This window comes from Leuciscus leuciscus (genome assembly GCF_965113295.1).
Source record: "Leuciscus leuciscus genome assembly, chromosome: 5".
NCBI classification, from domain to species: domain Eukaryota; kingdom Metazoa; phylum Chordata; class Actinopteri; order Cypriniformes; family Leuciscidae; genus Leuciscus; species Leuciscus leuciscus.
The window spans coordinates 32,646,816-32,659,341 of record NC_138729.1 but is presented as its reverse complement, the minus strand read 5'-3'; the positions used below and the strand labels follow the sequence as shown (position 1 = coordinate 32,659,341).

Here is a 12,526-nt window from a genome sequence, read left to right as displayed (position 1 = left end):
AAGACAGAAAAAAAAGACAAACACCTTTTCGTTTTTTTATTATTATTTTTTTTTTGCTGTTGGTGTGCTCTCTCTCAAGTGGATATAAATGTACAGCTCTTCTAAACTAGGTCAAGGCGAGTGGTCCTCTGCTGAATTGAAGTTTCTTCAAAGTTTTTAACCAACTATTCTCCACACATTGGATCTGAATTGGGTCAAACTGTCAGCTTTATTTTAAAGTCTTCAATGTGTAAGAGCAATGCTCAGATCAGATTGCTGCCTTGCAAAATGACGAATTTGGCACTTGTATTTATAATCCAATTTATTTCAGAATTTATCAGAATTGTTAGTCTATACTGAAAAGTAACCAAAAAAATTTACAAATTTAAATACATTTGATTAATCACAATCAATCAATTTCTCTTCCAAAATCCAAGTCTCACAAGCACTCCTTGGAACAGTATTCGGTTGTTAAGTCGTGACGTAACCAATACTCTTTCCGGGTCCAAAGTCCAGGTCCTCTCTACCTACCTACCGCTTTCGCTGGTGTTTTGGTTATTATTGAGTGTTTTTACAATGCCGCAGTGCTGTGTCTCGTGTCCCGAGCTAACTCACTTCAACCTCGTAAATCTTCTTTTTCATTGAGGACTCTACTCTTAATTATGCCACCTGAGTGATGAGCTACACTAACCACTCTGTTGGTGTTAAAGGAATTTAAACCCTTTTTGACCGCCAAGGGTGCCTCACTAAGAAGGACGTGATCGTAAATAAATTTACAGGTTCCACCGTTGTTATTTCTGGACCGCTTGGGACCCAAAACGTCACGCGTGACGTCAGACTTAACAATCGGATAGCCTACGCCTGTTTGGAAATCGCTGAGTTTTATTGGTTTATTCAAAGTCATATCTTCATTATTTCCAATTGTATTGTCATTTTATATGACTACATCCCGTGCTTGCAAAGTGAGGAAAATACGGGCAACATCTTATATGGGTTGATCGTCATCTGATTAATCTTTACTGCCATCGTGTGGTGGATTAATACATTACAAATATAAATAGATTTAGCAATGCACCTGTGTACTGCTTTTCAGGTATGCCTGAAGTGATAAGGCGTTTAAACCAAGTCTTGTAGACATTATAGGGATAAAAAGTAGACTTTAATTTAGAGTCTGGTAATAAATTAGGAAATGACTTCGAAATGCTTCTCCATTTTTTTAAATAAAAAAATCTATTAAAAAATGTCCAAGCTTATCTTGTTTATGTGTTTGTGCATCCATTACTTCCCGCGGCTGAATAAAATAATGTCATCAGAGTGAAGGGCTTGTGTTTATTTTCAAGGAAAGGCTGAAGACGAAATATTACTTAGGGCAACAATTTTGACGTGACAAAACAAATGGATCTCACCTTCCTTTGCTATTACCTCGCCAGTTTCTCAAAGGTTGCTTTTCTATGGTCTTCTCAGAAATGTCAGTGTTTCATTTCTGTTTTCCAGAAAGAGCTGTACGTCTGCTGCTGTCACGGTTACATGTATTATGAATGAATGTGGCCGAGATAGCTTCGTTCAAATCAGTCTTCATTGTGTAGACACATGATATCAGTTTTAAATATCTGTTTGGGTGTGATAAAGGTTTACAAACTGGATTAGCGTCGTAGGCGTGAATTCTTCGAACAGCAGTTCCTGCGGAGGATGTTTATGCGGCGTTAGGACCCTGGGGACATGTTCTCATTCTCACAAGGCATAATGCAATTTGCATGCGTTTGTTCTGCAAAGCAAACACGGCTGTACGAGTGACTGTGAAACCCAAACCACCGGAAGATCGAGGAACAGACTTGCATACACGCTTGGTGTAGGATCACTATCGTGATGGGGAGCTTTCAGTCTTTGTCGGATAACCATCAATATCGAACCCTGTCACAGAAGACAGGCTGTGAGTATAACTATTACGAAGGGTTTAATGACATTCTTAACCCATTACTTATATTGTAATGTTTGACAAACGCAGGGCCATTTATTCAGGAAATGTAAAGTGAGAATTAATGTAGTGACAAATCGGAAATGTCATCTTTTCACAACTTGAAGTGGTGTAATCAACTGTTTAGAATAGATCTACTGCGTATGTAGGCTACTTATTGAAATATTTAGCCTCTTTTTTTTTTAAATATAAAAAAACCTAATATGGGCTTGTGGTAATTAGCATTCATATTTTGACAACACTGCAAATTGTGCATCTGGTTTCACAAGTGGTTTATTTATGCTTAGTTTGATGCCTCTGTCCTACAGACCCACAAGGGAACAAAAATAAAGAATAGCCTACAGTGTGTATCCTAAAAATGTGATGATTCACCCCCATCATTTAGACATTCATGTCGTTCCAAACCCATATGACAGGTGTTTGGCAGAATGACAGCCTCAAGCCTCACTCACTTTCATTTTGTTCCATGTAAGTGAACAATGACTGGTCAGTCTCTAACAGCACCTTCTGTGTTCTACAGAAGAAATAAAGTCATAAGGGTTTGGAGCAACATGACGGTGAGTAAATAATGACAGAATTTAATATTTTTGGTTTACCGGTCCTTTTTAAGGTTTCTGCATGACTCGTGATCATTCATAATTCAGTTACAAATGTCACTGTGAGACATTCAAGATTTAGTTTTAGCAGTTGTTTCACTTCATACATAGTGCATTGTGCCAGTTAGTGAGTCATCTGTTTGATGATCTCCATTCTTTTCATTGTCTCTCAGTTTCACTGGAGCAGATCGGAATCCTCCACAATCGTTTTAAGCAGCTCAGTCAGAACGAGGAAACATTACGGTAATCTACAAGTTTTGTTTTGTTTGGGAGATGATTCTGCAGAATGTTTTGTGTTGCAACAGAATGACTTTCAAGAATCAAATCAAACCAGTTTGCTGGTACTTACTATTAGAAAAAATGCTAAGTTCTGTCATGCAACTCTAGATGGCACAGGCTGATCTCACTTTGCTTGCAATCACATTATTCTCTGTAGGGCACAGCTGATTGGTTCCTTATGTGTCAGTAGCTAATGAGCTCGCAGCTCAACCTTCAAATACTTGGTTAGCATTGCTGTAGCAGTTGTACGCTTTCAGAAATGCTTACCTTCCCCAGCTCCACCTGTATGGGTAGTTCATGTGTGCTACATTGTACAGCAGTAGCAGCATAACAGATCTATTCCGCCATGGCCAAAAATATCAACATGGTCATATCCATCACATGCCAAACACTCTGAGAGTTGTCATGACAGAACTAGTGTTATGCTTGATTAATAGGTCTGCTTGAGTGGTTTAATTTGGTTATACAGAAAACCATAATGCTGGCCTTTTATGTGTCAGACTTAGGCCTAATTGTTTTGTGTTGTCATTTAAAGGAGAGATGACTTTAAAACAATCCAAGATTTGGAAAGCAACCCAATTCGGTCCCAGATTATAGAGGCTTTCTTTGATAAAAGGTTTGTAATTGTTCATACTGTGTATATGTTTGATATTTGTAGTGACAATAGTTATGTGAGGCTTGATATGATCCCCTATAGCTTTACAAATGTGATATTGCATTTGAATACTAGGTCACATTTTGAAAGTTCTTTTTTTTTTTTTTTACTCACAAATATCAACAGCATGTCTTCTTTAATAAGGGATGTGAAACTACACCTTTATAGTAAAGAGAAGTCTTTTTGCACTGTGTGGTTGTTTCTTCACTATATGGCTAGCATCATTTGGGCAGGTGGCTTTTGTGGCTTAAGAATTTTGTTTTGTTTTGTTTGATTTTTGATGTTTTTTATTGTTACTTATATCTCTAATTATGATAGACAGATTGAACACATTCTTTATTTCATTTAGAAAACAAATATTTAAAGTCAAAAACAATTTGCAAGCTTTAAAATTGTGTTAGAATAGTGTCTTCTATTCTTTCCAAGTCCTCTAAGTCAAACATTCATCTGACAACCACACACCTTGTACAAAAACAGCATTTTTCCACCTTAGAAACATTGCTAAGCTACGTAATATGCTATCAGTTTCTGATGCAGAAAAGTTAGTTCATGCATTCATGACCTCGAGACTGGATTACTGTAATGCTTTACTAGCTGGTTGTCCTGCATCCTCAATAAACAAGCTACAGTTAGTCCAAAATGCCGCCGCTAGAGTTCTTACTAGATCAAGAAAATATGATCATATAACACCGATTTTATCATCACTGCATTGGTTACCTATAAAGTTCCGTATTAATTACAAGGTATTGCTACTGACCTATAAAGCCCTAAACGGCTTAGCTCAAGTCTATTTAACGGATCTTTTATCACCCTATAATCCATCGCGCTCTTTAAGATCACTAAATTCAAGGCTTTTGGTCATACCTAGGATATCCAGAACCACCAAAGGAGGGAGAGCATTCTCACATTTGGCTCCAAAACTCTGGAATAGTCTTCCTGATACTGTTCGTTGCTCAGACTCGCTCTCCAAGTTTAAAACTAGATTAAAGTCGCATCTCTTCAGCCAGGCATTCATATAATCCTACAGTTCAAACTACAATCCGGCCTCTAGCTCATAAATGCCAGAGGAGAACTGGCCCCCGACTGAGCCTGGGTTCTCCCAAGGTTTTTTTTTCTCCATTAGGTCACCTGATGGAGTTTTAGGACACCATTAGGTCACTTGATGAAGTTTTTCGGTTCCTTGCCACTGTTGCCTTTGGCTTGCTCAGTTGGGGATATTTTGGGGATATTTAATTTAATTTTATCAATCAATAAATTCCTCTTGAAACAAACTTTGTTGTATTATTTTAATTTAATACTGTGAAGCTGCTTTGATACAATCTGTATTGTGAAAAGCGCTATACAAATAAACTTGACTTGACTTGACCTGAAGGTTAATAGTGAAGTTTAACATTCAGAGCTCAACAAAGCTGATATGGAGCAATAACATGTTACTGCACTTGCTTGTTCTACACAGGAATTTCCAGAAAGATGATGTGGGATCTGTGCAAGAAATTGGTTTTGAGGAATTCCTTACCGTCATGTCGTACTTCAGAGCACCGACCCATCATATCACAGAGGAGCAGAGAGAAGAAATGAGGAGAGCCAAACTACGCTGTAAGAACATGCAGAAATAATATTTTTTAAGTATATTAAAAGACTTGGAGATAAAGTACCAGTGAACTGAGCCATGAATTCACAATACTAGTGAAACAATACTGTCTCTTTCTTGAAACTGTAGTTCTGTTCAACATGCATGACACAGACAATGATGGAACAATAACACTGGAGGAATACAGACATGTAAGAAATTGCTCATTTGTGTAATTCAATCCATCTGAGTAAAGCATTTACTGTGTGTGTGTGTGTGTGTGTGTAGTTCATGATTATCTTCAAAGATTATCAGCAGTGTTGTGGTCTCTCTATAGGTAGTCGAGGAGTTGTTGTCCCGTAGTGGAGCTCTTGGAAGGGAGACAGCTAAGGGCATTGCAGATGCTGCAATGCTGGAGGTTGCCAGTATCTCAGTAGGTCCCATGGTATGTTATTTAGTGGCTGGATCAACAACAGTGTGTGGAGTATATCAGATAACATATCAATATTGCAAGTTGTAACCTGAATTTGTTCCTACTTGTTCTGTGATGGTGCTGTAGGTTTCACTGTTCGTTCGATCGTTCATTCACTCACTCACTCACTCACTCACTCACTCACTCACTCACTCACTCACTCACTCACTCACTCACTCACTCACTCACTCACTCACTCACTCACTCACTCACTCACTCACTCACTCACTCACTCACTCACTCACTCACTCACTCACCCACCCACCAACCCAAAATCTCACTCACTCACTCAAAAACCCACGCTCACTCGCTCACTCACCCACTCGGTCACTCATTCCCTCACTCACTCGCTCACTCAACCACCCACACCTGCTCACTCACTCTCATACTTATTCCCTTACTCATTTACTCACTCACTCACTCACTCACTCACTCACTCACTCACTCACTCACTCACTCACTCACTCACTCACTCACTCACTCACTCACTCACTCACTCACTCACTCACTCACTCACTCACTCACTCACTCACTCACTCACTCACTCACTCACTCACTCACTCCCATCTCGGAAACTTGGGTATCAAAATTATCTTAGAGCTTCCCAATGGTAAATACGACTTGAGAGGGCATTAATGTCCAACTTTTAACAGGAAACTCATATTTATGATAATTCCGATAGCATGTGAAGGCAACGCTAGCTCACTTCTGGGGACAAAACATTTCACTATATTAGTAAGAAAATCTCAGACTTCTATTGTTTTTTATATCTGATTAATGATGTTTTATGTGTCACAACTTGACCCTTAACCCTCACAAAACCTGTGCAAAACACTAGATTTATATACAAGAATGATTTGGCCAATTTATAAGCCTTTAAAAATTAAAAATGTCAGGATATTTACCATATAAGTAAGGTAATTTGGCCCTCACAGGCACAGTTAAACAAGCACACACACAACACACAACACACAACACACACAAAATCTCTTGCTAATCTATCTGTTTTTTTGTGTTTGTTTTTACCAGGCACCTGATGAGTTCTTTGAAGGAATAACATTTGAGCAGTTTTTGAAGGTTTGTAAATTGATATATTTTTATGCACAACCCAGATGGTCTAATTTACACTTTGGCGGCCATTATCTTTTAAGCAAATACACTACTTTGTATTTGCATTAAACATCATCACATACAACACGTGTAAACATAAGACATTGTTATGTGTAAACTAATATAACTTGCCTTCACTCTTTTTCCTTGTTTCAACAGATTCTTAAAGGAGTTGAAATTGAGACAACAATGCACATTCGCTTCTTAAACATGGACACTACTGTATTGTGCAAGTAACATTCTGTCTAAATACTGCTGGTTAAATGTATACTTTCTAGTAAAATAAGCACTTTATTAGATGAGGCCGGTTTAGAATAGTTTGGATAGATCTCTAGTTCTATGAACTATTTATAGGAAGCTCAGAGTGTGCATTTTACAAAAGTTAAAAAGCAATAAGAAAGAAAGTATCTTGATATCTGAAACTCCTGGCTTTGCATGCACATATTACACAATTATGGTCCAATATAATTAATACTAAGCAGGCATTTATTTATTTATTTATTTTACTTGTATACACCCTCCTATTAAAAAAAATGCAACGTTGAATGCTTATAACCAAACGTAATTCAGTATTAATACTGAATAGACCATTCATATTATTAACACTGTGATATAGCAATAGCAATATTTTGTGTGCTCTTTTTATGTGTGATCTGCATATAATACAAATAAAATAAAACTACTTGAATCCATAATCTGAAATAAAGAACTGCAGTTACTCTTATCAACCAGCAGATATTGCTAATGTAACAGCTTTGTTTGTGTCAGTGGATATAGAAATACTCAGGTTTATGTACAACTAATAAGCATGTTTCAGCCTGTTCTTGCAAGGGCAACTAGAAGTGTATCAACAAAATTACATTATAAACAATACAAAATATTCTCAAACAAATAATGACACCATGGCATTGATGATCTGTAACTGCTAGTGGACACCAAAGACCTTTAATCAATATCAGCAGCCACGTATATTTCAGTAATAACAAACTTTGAGACATAGAGCTCAAGTTGTGCTGTGTTAGCAGTTATAAATTGTGCATGAATTATGCAAATGTAGTTTTGTTTTGCATAAAGCGTTTTTGTAGTTGCAAAAATGAAACTTGAATTTACTCTGTGAAAGGGCAAAAAATGTCTCAGAATGAAGAAATGAATGTTTCTTCTGTTAACCTTAAAACGGAAAAAAGACTCTTCATGCACTTATGGTGTATTGAATCTGCAACTTACCACAATAAAACGGCATCTTGCAAAACTTTTTGTAATGCACTGTTTTTTCCCCCACTGAAACAATTCAAAGCATTTCTCAGATCTCTTCAGTATTTGACGGTAAAAAGGCGATGATCACTTTCATATTTCGTGTGAAAGTGTCAAGTGAGGTTGCCAACACAAGACAGGAAAGAAGTTCTCACATGAGCACCTGTTTTGATTGTATATTATCTGATAAGGGGGTCTTCCCCACCACAAGCTACCTGTGAAAGACTCTGTGACCCACTACCCTTTTTTTCTTGTTTCATGAAAAGATGTGCCAGTCCCTTTGTTAGAAAAGCGTGGCACTGTTACAAAAAACCCATCTGTGTTTCTACAGAAATCAACTTTGTTAGACATCAGGAAGTTTGATGCAATGTCTCATAACAAATATCACTGTGGCTGTTTTAACTGTTTTGTATGAACAAAATGCAGCTCTTGTTATGCACAACTTCAGGACAGAAGTTTCCAGGACCATTCAGCTACTAGAGATCATGGTGCACAATGTCAAGTGTTCATTAGAAAGGTTTAAAACCTTTATGAACTAGTGGAAAATGCTCTCTGGATAATCTTGCAGTATGATGATAGAGTTTGGTGGATCCCCAGATAATTTTGCCTGCATAAACATGTTTTCCATTAAAAAGAGATGGGGAATTTCATTTTCTTTTTTTTTCTTTTTTTTATTGGAAAACTTGCATTTCTCATTTATAAAAGTCCTTAAGTACCAATTACAGGGGCTAAAGCGCTAAACATTTACTTTTTTAGGCATTCTTCATCACAAATGTACTCCTACCCTGCCAAATCAGATGAGAGCAAGGATGAACAACAATTTTCAGCCATTTTACCATCTGGCCGTTTCATGAATATGGGTTTGGTGGATCCATGGTAGAATTACTGCATGAATATCATGACACTTTTTGCATCGGTAACCTTCTGACGTAGAATTGTGTTGGGAAGGGCCTCCCCTGATTCAGCATGATTATGCCTCTAAATGTTTCATTGAGATGAATGTAGAAAGGCATTTAGCTTTTTCCAGTTGCAATATTAACAGATAATATAATAAGACATTTAAAAAAATGGAGGGAAATGCTGATAAAGCTCCCCTCCCTGTTTTTCCTTAAAAACATTACCATGCAGAACTTGACCTATAATGAATCTTCCTACTTCCATTTCCACATAAGCGTGTGACTAGGGCAAAGTGCCTGAAATGGCATTTTCTTTACTGCCATCACTCACAACATAAAATGAATAAATCAGATGAAACATTTAACAATAATTACTGATGCTGTGTATCCTTAGTGGCTGTGTTGTTTTGCATGTTATTTGGTATTATATGATACTGCTATTATGAAATTCATATTAGTGTTCATGCTTTGATTTTGTTGTCATTCAAAGTGTCAGCAATATATTAAATGGAAAGGAAAAAGCATTTCTGAATGTCCATGTGTGCTACTTTGCGACATTTGTACACAGTGTAAGTACAAGAACAGAAGTTTCCATTTGTTTATTTTATTTTGAAGATATGAATGCAAAGTGATTTACACCATGACCTAATGTACATACAGTTTTCATATAAATAAGTATCAAAATAATTACATTCATAATTTAACAATGAAAATTATAGAAAGCATTCATTGCTGTGCGGAGTGATACTAAACAAAGTGCATAAACTATCAAGCAAATGGCTTGAGATTCACTCACATGAACCCAAACACACACTTATACCTTGTGACAGGGGAGACGGCTAGTCAGTTTTTTCCCCTTTCTGATGTGGTGAAATGAATGCGTCATTAAGGGCTGATATCAGTCTCTTGCACTTCCTGACTTCTAAAATGGTCTCAACTCAAGGCTGTCTCAAAAAGTACATATACATTTACAAGGTTATTCAGGTCATGCTACGTTATGCTACATGCTACGCACAGATCACAAAAGCCAATATGGCTAACGTGTGACATCACAGTTTATTACTGCAAATTACTTTATAATCAAAACAATTGTCTCTGATGAGTAAATCCTGAGTAAGTGCTTTGAATTGTTTTGAGCCTTCTTTCCTGAATGGCAAAATACTCCACATCCAGCCATATTGTATACAGTTCTGATGACAGTTGATGCTTCATAACTGAATCAAGTGTTTGTTTTGTTTTTTACTGTCAAATAATAAAGGACCCATGGCAGTCCATGACATCCAAATAAGATTATCCATTCTAGTCCAAATGGAAGTAAAAAAAAAACTCAACCTTTTTTGGTCTACATATATGGATAAAGTATTTAGGGCAGAAATAAATTACATTAATAAATATAACATAAAACAAACACTCCACAGGACATCTTTTCAAAAGTTACAGATTAACAAAAATAAATATTATTATTAAAACATCAGCATCGTTTTATGTGTCAGAATGCATTTTTTGTCCTTTTTCTGCACATTTTGCCCTTAAGAGACTTTTGTTCTTGAACTGCTTTGCTAAGGAGCTCCTGAAGCCGAGACAGGACAATGCATCCATAGGCCTTCTGCTGGAAAATATTTTGTGCAGGGGGAATTCCCGTTGGCCTTTCAGCTGGCTCAGGAATGGGTATATTTGGTTGCAGGATTTGTAAGAGACAGTTCACTCTCAGAGCAGTGTGGTGAACTTGTGTAATCATCCTGTTAAGCCCCTCTGCCACAAGGTTGGTTGGAGGATTGAAGTCTTTCTGCTGCTCCATAACTGTCTTCATGTGAGGCAGAAACTCTTTCAGGCGGGTGTAAACACTCAAGATGCGCTCCAATATAGTCTGGCCGGAGATTGTTGATTCTGGAACATTGTCCATTTGCATATCACAGATCAGGTCTGTAGAGTCTCCTTGACTGGCTTTCTGAATGAGAGAAGACATAAGTCTATAAGAACTATAACCTTTTACAAAAAAATCATTTTTGGATGTTTTTTACAATCTATTTATCCTTTCAAATTGTATCCTTTATATTAAATTCCAATATTGTCTTGGGTAATGCTCTTGGCTAATCCAGTGAACAGAATTAAGGCTATTTAATGTCAGGTTCCTATTGTGACAACATGCCCCACTGTTATTAAATAAATATTTTTTCGCCTGGCCAATAATGATGGACATGTTCAGTAGTTTTTCCATAGGCAAGACTTAAAGGCATGTGCCTAGACCAGTGGCTCTCAGCCTGTTTGATTCCAAGACCCCAATTTCCACAACATAATAACCCCATGACTTGATTTACAGGATAGGGATTGTGAAAAAATTTTTTTTTATTGTTTTTTTACTCATAATTTCTATATAAAAATTAGCATTAAAAAAAAACATTACATTACTTTTTCACATCTAGAAATCACACTTTTAAAAGTAGGCTACCTCTTTTACCTATTTAGGTTTTTCACAAAAAACAAACAAACAAAAAAACCTTTCAGGGGAAGAATTAAAATGAGAAATATCTTAATAATTTCTTTGTTTGTCATATTTGGGCCATGGCTCCTTGGTTGAAAACCACTGGCTTAGACAGAATTGCATTTATTTATTTAAAAAACCACTCGGTGACAACTAGCCCCAATCAGTGTGTTTTGCTATTTTGAATACATATGACCATGAATAATTCTGTTGAAAAACTCATTTCCACACTTTATGCACAATATATACTGTCAAAAAGCTAAATTTACACTTCCCACATACCCACACACTCCCACCCACTCTCAAAACTAACCAGTTTTATCAATGAAAGGAATCACCTCATTGGATGTGGAAACCACCCAAGCAACTGTTGACCATATTTGGCATGTATTGTCAGAGCATCTCCTCTTTCTTATACCAATCACAACCCAAACTAGGATTATTGACGTAGACGTCATTTGCAAGGTTAATTATTGTAACTATAGAAAGAGAGTACTTACATATGTTCCTAAGAGCTCTGCCGTCTTTTTGCTGGTTAACCTGGTGAGCTTGAGACTATTCTGAAGAAGCCGGCTGCAGTTTTCATTCTTGCATGACATTGTTGGTTGCACTAACTCGACAGCAATCAAAATGAGGAGAGGGAGGATTATTCCTGAAAAAAATTAATAAAATGCAATTAAAGTCACGTTCAACAAATCAACTAAGCTAAAGTCAAAACAAATTCACATTTTATGGTGCACACTTTCACACACACACACACAAAAAAGTCTTTAGATTCACATTCACTGCAGTCAGAATGACCAGATGATGATCTTATGAGTGCACATATATAGTCAGTACATGTAAATCTATCAAATGCAACACACTTGCAAATGTGCGTGTTTCGTTTATGTGTATTATAATTGGGTTATTAATTGAATCACAGCATTAATAATATTCCATGTCTGACTAGTCTTAAGTATGGTTGTAAGCATATTGTTATGTGTGCAGTTGGCAGTAATACTTACTGGATTTTGCTTGTGATCTCTGAGATAGGCAGACCATGTTCCTAACATGACAATTCATTCTCCTTTCACAGACAAAGTTTCAAACTGGTCATGATCATAACTCTGAAAAAGTTTTTAAAGACTGAAACCACACATTTGTCATTGGAAGGAAATGACGCGGCCAGCTTTCTGAGGCAACAAGAGTTCCCAGAATTTCTTTTTTCTTTTTGCGTCTTCATTATCACATGTACTATGTGTAATACTCCCTCCTTCTT

The 12,526-nt window shown here is 36.8% G+C and overlaps 2 protein-coding genes across 3 annotated transcripts; one reads left to right on the top strand and one right to left on the bottom strand.

Moving 5' to 3' along the window:
• The first annotated feature begins 1,756 nt into the window (after positions 1–1,756).
• On the top strand, positions 1,757–7,885 carry tescb (tescalcin b). Of its 2 annotated transcripts, XM_082170606.1 has the most exons (8): positions 1,760–1,909; positions 2,724–2,793; positions 3,365–3,445; positions 4,941–5,080; positions 5,205–5,266; positions 5,392–5,499; positions 6,556–6,603; positions 6,796–7,885. In XM_082170606.1, the coding sequence occupies exons 1-8, from the start codon at positions 1,846–1,848 to the stop codon at positions 6,871–6,873; spliced, it is 651 nt and encodes a 216-aa protein (XP_082026732.1). In that variant the 5' UTR covers positions 1,760–1,845; the 3' UTR covers positions 6,874–7,885. The 2 variants fall into 2 exon arrangements, with proteins under 2 accessions (XP_082026733.1, XP_082026732.1); XM_082170607.1 differs by lacking the exon at positions 3,365–3,445 and having other exon boundaries at positions 1,757–1,909.
• Positions 7,886–9,367: 1,482 nt separating this feature from the next.
• On the bottom strand, positions 9,368–12,381 carry m17 (IL-6 subfamily cytokine M17). Its single transcript, XM_082170605.1, has 3 exons — positions 12,273–12,381; positions 11,766–11,917; positions 9,368–10,731 (listed from the first exon to the last, which is right to left on the bottom strand). The coding sequence occupies exons 1-3, from the start codon at positions 12,328–12,330 to the stop codon at positions 10,273–10,275; spliced, it is 669 nt and encodes a 222-aa protein (XP_082026731.1). The 5' UTR covers positions 12,331–12,381; the 3' UTR covers positions 9,368–10,272.
• Between the last annotated feature and the right edge of the window lie 145 nt (positions 12,382–12,526).